The sequence below is a fragment of the Lepidochelys olivacea genome (genome assembly GCF_965140295.1).
Source record: "Lepidochelys olivacea isolate rLepOli2 genome assembly, chromosome: 24".
NCBI classification, from domain to species: domain Eukaryota; kingdom Metazoa; phylum Chordata; order Testudines; family Cheloniidae; genus Lepidochelys; species Lepidochelys olivacea.
The window spans coordinates 4,230,241-4,241,361 of record NC_140434.1 but is presented as its reverse complement, the minus strand read 5'-3'; the positions used below and the strand labels follow the sequence as shown (position 1 = coordinate 4,241,361).

At 49.9% G+C, this 11,121-nt stretch overlaps 1 protein-coding gene across 1 annotated transcript in view; it reads right to left on the bottom strand.

Moving 5' to 3' along the window:
• Positions 1–387: 387 nt before the first annotated feature.
• ISG20L2 (interferon stimulated exonuclease gene 20 like 2) overlaps positions 388–11,121 on the bottom strand; it is a 43,573-nt gene continuing 32,839 nt past the window's right edge. The window contains exon 5 of the mRNA XM_084613502.1: positions 388–528. Within this exon, the coding sequence (XP_084469628.1) occupies positions 525–528 (4 nt within the window). The 3' untranslated portion in view covers positions 388–524. The remainder of the gene's footprint in view (positions 529–11,121) is intronic.

The following is an 11,121-nucleotide window of genomic DNA, read 5'->3' as shown; positions in this document are numbered from 1 at the left end:
CTTGACTGGGGCTCATCGGTGCTACAAGTCATAATAAAGCGGTGACAGTAGGAGCAGGGAATCTACACAGATAAGTTGATCGGAGGCTGATTTTTCGAGCAGTCTCATTTGGCACAAAGAAAAACCCACCCACTGCCGGCGTGAAGGGCCTGTGGTGTGTAAGTGGGAATCAGGTCCCAAGAATTCAGATTGTTTCTGAAAGAAAATGGAAATAAGCAAAGGCGATTTCCTCCCTCTGGCGAGAGTATCCGATGTCTCCGAGGAGGCCGGGCAGGCTCAGGTGGTGAGATCATCCACTTGGGTTATTCTTGCTTGTCTCCAGTTCTTGTTCTCTCAGCAACAGCTCTCTGCAGCCCTCCTCGAGCTTCTAAAAACTTTACGTCCTGCCCCAGCCCAGGGACGTGACTTAGGGGAAGCAGAGGACATTCGCCATCGGCTGGATCTCAGGTGCGTGAGGGGGATTCCACATGTCACCCTCATTCTAAGCCGGCAGGGGTCTGGGTTTGGGCCATCTGTTTTTGGTGTCACCTGCAAAGACAGTGCTTTGATGGGTGCCTCTGGCTGGAGCAGCTCAAAGGGGAAAATAGCACCATTTTCAAAATATTCCACCCATGACAGCCAAGAGCAGTGGGGCCCAGTGGCTGGGCGTCAGCAGAGGTGAGACCTAATCCCACCCCTGCCCCTGCGCTGCTGTGTGACCTTAGTTAGGTGCTGTCCCCTCCCACCCTTCTTAGGCTGGTCTTTGGGGAGCATCATCCATCGTCTCTGGCTTGTCGCTTTAGATTGTAAGCTCCTCCGGGCAGTGCCTGGCTCTGGTCTCAGCACAATGGGGGCCTGATCTCCATGGGAACTGTGAGGTGCTATGACATGCCAATAACCACACTACAGGGGAAGTTATGGCCCCCATGCCTCGGTTTCCCCCCTCCGCCCCCATGCTATGGGGCTAATGATTCTGCTGCACAGACACATAAGGGGACAGTTCCTGCTCCACAGAGTTTATAATGTAAGTAGACAAGACAAAGAATAGGAGAAAGGAAAAAAAGTGTTCTTCTCACTTTCCAGGGAGAAGTGAGGCACAGGAAGTGTAAGCGAGATGCCCAAGGCCACACAAGGAGTCAGTGGCAGAGGTCTTCACAGTTGTCACCAGATCACTCAGAACATCACGGCAGCAAGGAGGAACAGAACTCAGATCCTTCTCCTACCACCCAGCCTCCTGCCACCTAAACTAGGGAGAATCCCCCTCATCCATTAGCAGTACAGGGCCCAGGACACACAGTTGGCCGGGTCTGGTTTCATCCAGTAGGGGGCATCAGCGATACACACCAGCTAACGGGCGACATTTTTGGAAGTAACCCTGACTGATGGTTCCAGGGTTAGAAGGTCAGCTTCTTTTGGTGAAAGGCATGGCATTTTCATTAAGGAATTTCTGGAGCTTGTCAGCTCTGCCATTGTCCCTTTAAAAAACGAGACTTTACTGTGCTGTATAAAGTTTGCTTTGGCTCCGGGCCTGGGGTAAAGAACGAAGATTAACTGCTAATGCTGGATTAGAAACAGAGAGAAATTAGGCTCCGCTCTAGTGATTCATTATTTGCTGGGGTTTCTCCATATTTATTTAAACACCGAAGGTCTTTGCCGACTTGGGGGGCCCTTCTGCTGCAGGATGTGGAGTCAAAGGCTAAAAGCAAAACCCTATCCTAGTATTACTCATCTTCAGGCCCAGAGCCTCTGGTGCCAGGGCAAGCCTAGAACCGTGGCAGTGGGAATATTTCAAGAGGAGAGATGCTTTTCTAAATACTTCTATAGTCCTCCTTGGCCTGGCCTCTGAGCACCTCACCTTCACATCCTCACAACCCGGGTGAGGGGAAGGTTTCATCTCCCCTGTGTCACAGAGGCAGAAACTGAGGCACAGAGAAACAAAAGCCTAAGATCACCGCAGGGAGACTGGAGCAGAGCAAGGTATTTAACCCAGGACTTTTGAGTCTTAACACTGAGTGCTCCAAAGGTATTTAGGCACTAACTTCCCAAGTGAGTTAGGGTCCTAAATAATTTTGAGGGTCTGGGCCTAACAGCCTTAACCATAAGAGCATGGAGCCACCCTGCAGCGGGAATGCCATTGGCTTTTATTTGTACCACAGTATTGCCTCGTTGCACCATTGTGCCAGGAGCAGCCCAGAGCATAAGAAACCGTCCCTACCCCAAAGAGTTTCCTGTCTACAGAGACAAGGCAGACAAAGGGGGGCTTGCTAGCCAAGGAAACCCAGAGACATGAAGAGACATGTCCCCAAAGTGTCCATGTCAGAGCCAAAAGCTGATCCCAGGCCCCCCCAAATCCCAGCCCCGAACCCATCCTTGCCCTGTATAAATGCAACGACTGCACTCCCTTTAACAAACCAACCCACCGGCTTGTTTGCTGACCAAATGCCGCACACACGCCGACCACGACAGCTAACATGTTCCCAGGAGATTTCCTAGTGAAACGGGAGTTATGTCCCGACCGGAGCACGTATCCCAACTGCCGTGCATCATCTGGAACGCGCTGTTGTCAACACAGTGTCGGATGTTTACGGATTTTGTTGCTGGTTTTACTTCTCGGTACACATCTTGATGCCAGGGTAGAAGGTGCATTCACAATGGATGACTGAATTAAGAGGCCAATAGCTAGATAATCTATGCAATTGTATCAGATTATCTAGTGAGATTAGATGCACTAATTAAAATGAATGAGATCATTGTTTGTCTATCAATTAGATTACCATCTATCAAATCAGATTAGCTGTCTAATCCCAGTAGGTTAACTAACTATCTATCTAATCAGATTCTCTCTCTGCTCAGAGTACACCCATCTAGCTAATCTTCATTGTGCAATGCACCTTTCCTTTACCGGAGTCTACTGGTAGCAGAGCCAACGCAGCATGTTAGAAGAGACGCACACACAATGTTCTCTCCCCCACGGAGAAGGTTCTTTGATGTATTCGTGGGTTGGCTGGCTGGCTGGCTCTGCACTGGCTAAAATTAAAATAATTTAGTCTGTGGCTACATTAAGGGTCTCTCCCAGAGGCCTTTGAAGCCAATGAGAACAGGCTTTGGATCAGGCCCCACCACAAAACTTCAGATTTTGCAAAACTCATAGTCCAGGGGGTTGGGCCTTTTCCATACTAAGGGCCCGATTCGCCATTGCCCTGCATGTTGTGAAGCCATTTCCGCCAGTACAAAGGGAGGGTGAAACATGGCCAGCTCAGAACAGCTGCTTTTTACAGCCATGCTGCCCTGGGGTAAATGACTACACTGGGAGCCGGGAGCTGCAGTCTTTGGAAAACCTGCTTCCATTGGGAGCGCAGAGCTGCTATAAATCTGGCCCTGAGGTCGTCTAAGAATTGCTCTCTGGGCCTCAGTTTCCCGCAGCTGCAAAATGGGGATAAGAATCCATCCTTTCGCCCTCCCTCTGTCGGTCTTGTCTGTTTAGGTTGTAAGCTCTCCGGGGCAAGGACTGGCTCTCACTGTGGGGTTCATTAGCATTAACCTGGATGACTCACACCTGGGTCTGAGCACCTGAATTAGCCCGGCCTAGGTGCAAGCATCCGCACTGCAAAGGCCTGCCCGGCCCACAGTGTCCTCCTTGTTTCTGTACCCATCCGTGTGCGTCTGGGAGCAGACCCCATGAGTCTTTATGCTGAGATGCTCTGGGATCCTTTCCCAGTCAATCATGAGGGAACTTGTCCATCCCTTGGGGGAACTGTGGGAGGGCACCAGAGGTCTATCTGCACTCGAGTGATTTAGCTGGCATCCTTACTGCGAACTGAGTGCATTCCTGCCCAAGTGAAACCAGAGCCAGATTCTAACCCACAGCCCCAGCCTGGTCAGCTGAGCTGGGTTTAAAGCACCTCTAAACCGGAGTTAGGGTTTGTGCTTGTGGATGGTACAGGAGGTTGAGTTAAATTCCAAGGTTAACTGTACAGTGAAGACAGACCGTGTGTTTACATGACGGGACCCCAATCCCAATCTGTGCATACAGGTGGGCACAGGCTGCATGGCCCAAAACCAACGGGAGGTCTTTTTTGTGGTGGTTTCCTTCCTCTTCCATGAATGATCACAGACCTCTTGCCATGCAATGTTTGTAGCTTATTAATTATTATGGTTTTAAATTTTAAAAAATATTAACTAAGCCAAACCAGACGACATCTCAGCCCTGGAGACCCAGCAGCTGCACAACTGGGTTGAAAAAGTAATAAAATAGGAAAGTATTTGCTGCTTTCAAGGCAGCTTAGATATTCCAAATTCTCCCTGGCCCCTTTGAAAGCTCTTTGTACAATTTCTGTCTCAGCGAAACAGCTGGATTGATTGTGTCCCCCCCCACCCCGATTTACATTCTCCCCCTGCCTACATCCCCCCACCCCACGTTTCTAGGCTGGGAATTTTTGTGAGCCAAGTTTTGGCCTGGAGTGCTTTTTTTTTTTTTTTTTAACTGTCAAGCTCTAATCCCCCAAAGAAAGGGATTTATAACAGAAAGGGCTGACATTACCTTACCTACAGCATCGCAAACGCAAAACCATAATAAATGAATGGAGGAAAAGGATGAGGTTACCAGCGAGCTATGGTGTGAAGAGGACACTGAGGTTACAGAAGGAGCTGCTGCAAGCAGAGTTTGGGTGGGTGGTCAGACATATGCTCCTAGCTCGCAGCAAAATACATGAAACCGAACTGATACACACACAGACCCTCCAACGATACCATACGTCTATATAGCGCCTCTCATCCCACAAACCATTATACACGGCCACTTCTGGGGTGGAATGTGGCAGCTGTTAAACAGCACGCCGCAACGTTGCAGGGGGATCACCCCCCGAGCACCGAAATGCAGCCACCTCTGGGGTGGGGCACGGCAGCTGTTTAAAAGCTTCCCAGCGACGCTACAGATTCAGTCAGGGAGCAAACAAAGATCCCAGATGCATTCAGTTTAGGACCGGAAGCCACCAGCTGAAAAAAAGACGTTTAGGACAGGAAGTGAAGCAGAATCCTAGCTCCAGTGGAAATACAGGTTTGAACAAAAAGTGAAGGACTCTGTAGCCCAGTGTTTCCCAGATTTTTGAAAGCCGAGCCGTGAAATAGCAACTTTAGCATGTCAAGTATCATCCCTGAGTCAGCCCCCGTTGAAGTGAATGGGGCAGCTCACCCCTTGGAGCTATTGTCCCAGGCTCCCTGCAGACAGAAGTAGAGGTTCATAGCGGCGTGGGTGGGCGAGGGTCTGTGGCCTGCGCTGTGCAGGAGGTCAGACTAGATGATCACCATGGTCCCTTCTGGCCTTAAAGTTTATGAGCGTCTCTCATGTGGGGAAAGGCTCCTGCAGGTCAGGGAATGAAGAGAAAAGAATCCTGCATGCGGCTGAAACTCCAGGGGGAAGTGTGGGGCACGCGAATCTAGTGAACGCAGTTGGAATTTGCTCAGGACCGCATGGATGACGCCTCTGCTGTTATGAGCCATGCCGTGACATCTGGGCTGCCCAGAAGTGGCCTGGACCTGAGTCACATGCTGAAATGCTAACCCTAGTGTTTCTGGAGAATGGAAAAAAATCTCTCTCTCATTCCCAAGCATCTCTGCACCCCTCCCTCCAGCCGCGAGATAAATGTAAAGCAGGTGGACCCGGCGCAGGCTCCAAAGAGGATGCAAACTGAAAGGCCGTTTTCCCACAGAGTAACACCACCAGTCCTTTGCACCCATAGAGTCAGAAACGGAACCCAGGAGTCCTGAGCCCCAGCCCACCCTGCTCTAAGCACTAGACAGCCCTCCCCTCCCAGAGCGCTGAACAGAACACAGAGCCCCGATTCCCAGCCCCCCATCTCTAACCACTAGACCCCACTCCCACCCAGAGCCAGGAACAGAAGCCAGCATCGTGACTCAGTCCCCCCCGCTCTAACCACTAGACCTCCCAACTCCCTGCCAGAACTGGCACCCCAAGTGCCAAGCCCCCGGCTCTAACCAGCAGTCTGCGTTCTGCCCTTTTTCCTGTTACAGGCAACATGCTGATTAGATCCTTGGCCCGTTCCCATCTGATCCAACTTTAGCCTCTGCTCAGCAAATGCGACAGGGAAGGGAAAGCCACCTGGCACTGGGGCTGGAAACCCTCTGAGGTTATTCAGCAAGGCCAGAACAAAGAGAAACCACGAGCTGGCAGACTCGCGCATCTGGAAAGAATTCTGCTTTTAAGGTCAGATCAACCCTTTTTTCTATTCTTTCCCCCACCTCCCTTCTCTTCCTTTCTCTCTCCGCACTGGGAGCCCCCGGGGTAGGCGGGATTTTCAGAGACAAACATTCCAGACTCTGATCTTTGCATAAAACAAAATCGCACAGTAAATAGCCGGGAAGGCCGGGCACTGGGGCTGGGAGCAGTCAGGAGACACTAGACACGCTACAGGCAAGGAGCACCATTGTCTCCCAAGCAGCCCTGCTCCCTCCCACCGCCTGGCATGAGTTGGTGGGTGGCAAAGGCCAACAGCTGGATCTGCCCTGGAGGGCGCGGTCTCGTCTCCCGGCCACTGGCATTTGGAGGGCTCTATCATCCCACCCCCCCACAGGCAGGCACAGCTCTGGTATGTGCTAGGGCCCCTAATGTGCTGCCCACCCCCGTATGCCTGCACCACCCTGTTCCAGGTCCCTAATTTGGGGCCCTCTGAGCCAACCCCAGGAACCCAACTCTTCTCCCAGCAGCAAATCCCACCATGCACCCATCGCCAGCCCCAAGCCCCACTCCTTCTCCCAGCTTTCCCAATCCTCTCCAGGGATGGGATGGGGCTGCCACAAATAGATGCACATTGTAAGAATGACCCAGGCCATTGGAGCCTACAGCAGCGATGCTTTCAAAATGCACCACTGGAATCTGGAAATAAGCAACCAGTGTCAATGTGGGAATAAGGAGCAAGTGACTCCAGCCTCTGGCCTTAATCTGAGCTTGAGGTTTAGACACACGTGCTTTATATTAGGGCATAAAGTAGCAGAGAAGCTGGAAAAATTCAGATTGGGGACAAAGAAAAAAAAAGGCCCATTTCTTTCACAAGGAGGATAACCAGTGTTGTCAGCACTTGCAATTTTATCACATATCCCACAATAAATTGGTATTTTTCTTAAAGCCACAGGTCCTGGAGTCATGGGAGAATCTCAGCTTGCATTAAATAAATCTTACATATACATAGGAAGTTTCTAGCCCATGTGACTGCAGACAAGACTGAAAATTTGACCCGAGTGTGATCCAGCAGACAAAGCAGAAGAACCCCACATTTATAATTATTTTTTTAAAATGTCATAATTTTAGGAGCCAGATCTGACTCATGATATTTGAGCCCCGGAGGTTGGCCATACTGGGTAATTAACCACTGGAAGAGATTCCCTCCATGACTCAGAATCTGCACATCAAAGCCAGAGCTACACGAGGCTAGTTATATCGGCAAGTCTTTCTAACGTAGACACAGCGGATACTGCTTAAGTGCTTTTACCAGCATAATTTATACTCGTTCCCTGAGTAAAATAAACACTGATGGGTAGGAAATGGGTTTCCTGTCACAGGAACATTTTCAAGGTTTCAAAAAGTCCAACGCTGAATTGGAACAAAAAATTCAAAATCTTGAAAATGTTCACCCCCAAAAAATCAAAAGGGAAAAAAAACTCAATCAGTTTGGGTCCATGTTTCATTTTGATCGTTTCAAAATATTTCTGTTCAATGTTGACCTTCTTTATTTTTTAAATAAGGGTTAAACTATAAATTAATTAACAAACATTTCTATACAAAATGTCATTTCGAATGGAAAAGAAAGGATTGGATGATTAGACAATAATAAATTATCAAATATATAGATATATTAATATAAAATATTAATAAACTATTTCATACTTACTCAATATTAATAATACAATCTCTTCCACAGCGCTTTTCAGCAATCAGTCTCCAAGCACTTTCCAAGGGAGGTCAGGATCATTACCTCCATTTTACAGATGGGGAAACTGAGGCACAGAGCAGGAAAGTGACTTGCGCCAGGTCACCCAGCAAGCCAGTGGCAGAGGCCAGTCTCGTGACTCCTACTTCAGTGTTCTATCCACTAGACTGCATAGCACTTTGTTGAACCCCATAACAAGACTACCCAGAAGTATCATAATTAATGATAATTATGGGAGGGGAAAATTAAACCTCATGCTTCAGGGTATAAACACAGCTGTAGTTTTTAGAGATCAGAATAAGCCCTAATGTTCCGGGTGCAGATTATCTCACATCTGCTACCAAAACAGCTTCTGCTGGCCACCATCAGAGATGGGATGAGACAGACCTGAGGTTTACACAGCCTGGCAGTGCCTATGGTCCAGGATACACCAAGCCCTTGGATCCCATCTCTGCAAAAAGCCCTGGATAGGCAGAGCCCTGTTGACTTCAGAGGGGCTCAGGAGTTGACACTCAAGGAACCCATGGCAGGATGGCACCCTGAGATATTATACAATTCACTTTGGCCTGGGGGATTGACATTAATGTATAAGGAAGTAGTGTTGTTCAGTGGATAAGGCAGCAGAATGGGAAATCTGGGTTCTATTCCCAGCCCTGCCACTGACCTGATGTGTGACCTTGGGCAAGTTACTTCCCTCCCTGTGCCTCAGTTTCCCCTCCCCTCCTTTGTTTGCCTTGTCTATTTAGGTAATAAACTCTTTGGGGGCAGGGACCGTCTCTCACTATGTGTATATTAAGCTCCTAGAGCAAAGGGGCCCAGATCCTGGCTGGACCCCTCTCAGTGCTACTGGAATTTAATAAGTCCGCGCAGCTGTGGATTTACACTTGCAGAGAGTCTGACCCTCGACCTCTGTAACAGGCTGGATCTGACATCTGCCCAACCTGGCTACAAACACCCCATTTCTGACTTCCCGCTAATCTCCTCTTCATCAGATCGGAGGTCTGGTGAGAGAAGGGAGGAGTGTATTTTTATAATGACCAAGCCCTGGGACCTTCAGCCCTTCACATCTTAATGTGATTATTGGTGTAAAGATCTTCCTTGGGGGAGGCAACCTGACGATTCAGAGCGCAGTGAGTCCCAAAAACTGAGGAAGCTGCATCAGATTATTTCAATTAGCGCAACTCAACTTTGCAAAAGAGGAGGTATTCAGGAGGAAGAAAAAAATATATTTACCTGATTCTCCACTCCACTGCACTTCAGGCACGTTTCACATTTACCTGGCATCTTGTGCAGTCACTTACTCCTGGCTGGGGGCTGGGGTTTTGTTCTGTCTGTACAGCCCCTGGCACGAAGGAGTTTATGGCACTACAGTAATGCACCTAATAATCGTCAAAGCTTGAAAACCCAACCCCTAAAGGCTCAAAAAAGTGGAAGGCAAAGAAGAAGAACCCAGCAGTGATTTATTCATATCTAATGGTGGGGTTTTTTTTATGAAAAGCTCATGATATTTGGAGGTTTGGGGCCAGCAATCCTGAAATCCTCGAAAACCACCTGGAGGTTCGTGAAAACCTGATCCAGCCAGTAGTTTCCACTGGGATTTGGGTGGAGCTGGTTAATTTCTCTTTCCCAGGTTCCACACCCTTCCCATCCCCTGTGATCACCATGACTAGCCACACCTGAGACTGATTCGCTTGCTAGACATGGAAAGTTATCCCCTTTCCCTGTATCCCAGTGAAAACTTATCCCAGCTCGACTCAATGCCCCGGCCCAGCCAGTGGCTTCCAAGTCCCAGCCTCTCATCCCTCCTACTGGCCCCGAGCCGAGGTCCCATGTGCCACTGAAGGACCCAGCCAGCTCTTGGGTTTGGACAACCACCAAGCAAGATTGATTCCACTCCACACTCCCTGCTCTGCAGGGGGAAATGAAATGCAGCTGGACACACTTGCCATGACCCATCCCACAAAGACAGGAAGGAGGGTGGAGTTGGGACCCTGCCAGCCGCCCCAGGTGCCACGTAGCTGCTTGAAAAGTGAGCACATCTCACCACCTTTCGGGGTCTGACCCAGCTCCCATTGCAGGGAGTGGAGAAATTTCCCTCTTAATTAACACAGAGGACCTGTTACAGTCAAGCCCCTATGTGCAGCTCTGGCAGCCAAATGGAGCCTTAAAGGGACGGAAATGGCCCCCCAAGTAGCCCACCCTATGCAGGGGGCTTACCCAGCCACTGTGGACCGGATGTAAGTGACCTGCCCCAGCCCTGCTTCCAGACTCCAGCATGGGGGCATGACCAGAGCACAGTGCATTATGGGTATTCTGTGCTTCCCAGGGGCCATGAAAGGCAGAGTAAATTAGAGCAGCCCTGAGGCTGCTCTAAGTGACACTGGGCAGGGCCCTGCGCGGTCCCAGAATTTGAGATGCACACTAGTAGCTTAAAGCCACTTTAACTCCTCATTCCCTGCCCAAGTGCTGGAACGGAATAACTGAGAATCAGGCCTGCTGTGGCTAGACAAAGGATTCAGTGGGTCGTTTCATTCCCTGACTCCTCCACTAGCAACTGGCCCTTGCCCCAAAATCCCTTGCTTGCTCCCCGCCCCCAAGGAATCAGTGTAATGGTTCAGAGCATCCAGAGAGTGGCAGAGCCGGCCTGTTCCTGCACAAGTGTAGGGACAGGGTTCGAGACACCTACTCGCATCCCCTTTGGGTGGGGTGGGGAGAAAGCAGAGCTTCCATGCCAGGCTGAAGGTTGTCAGATTCAATCAGCAGGATACCGATGCATCGCTCCCCTGCCAGGCAAGGTTGTGAGCTCCAAAGCCCCCATGTTCAGGGGCGGTTGGATAGGGGAGTCTGGGCCCAGCCCAGTTGTGCTTTGCTGGCTGCTGCCGTAATTGCTGTCCTGCAAGAAGGCACCTTTTACAGTCAGGATAAAGGGCCCGACTCCTCATTGCCCAGCACCTGACACACAGGGAGTGCAAACCACTCCCATTCTGATACACAAGAATTTTATGCCCGTTTTGCCCTGGCGTACCTGACAACCCAACACACAGGACAGTAAAAATTCCAAGGACTTGGTTTTTGCTTCAAGACAAACTCCGTGGTCTGGGCCCCACAAATCTAAAAGACCTTGATCCACAAGGCTGCTCCTCTGGCCAAATGGAACCTGTCCCATCAGTCAAGGAGACAGGTGTGTCTCTGGGGCCAG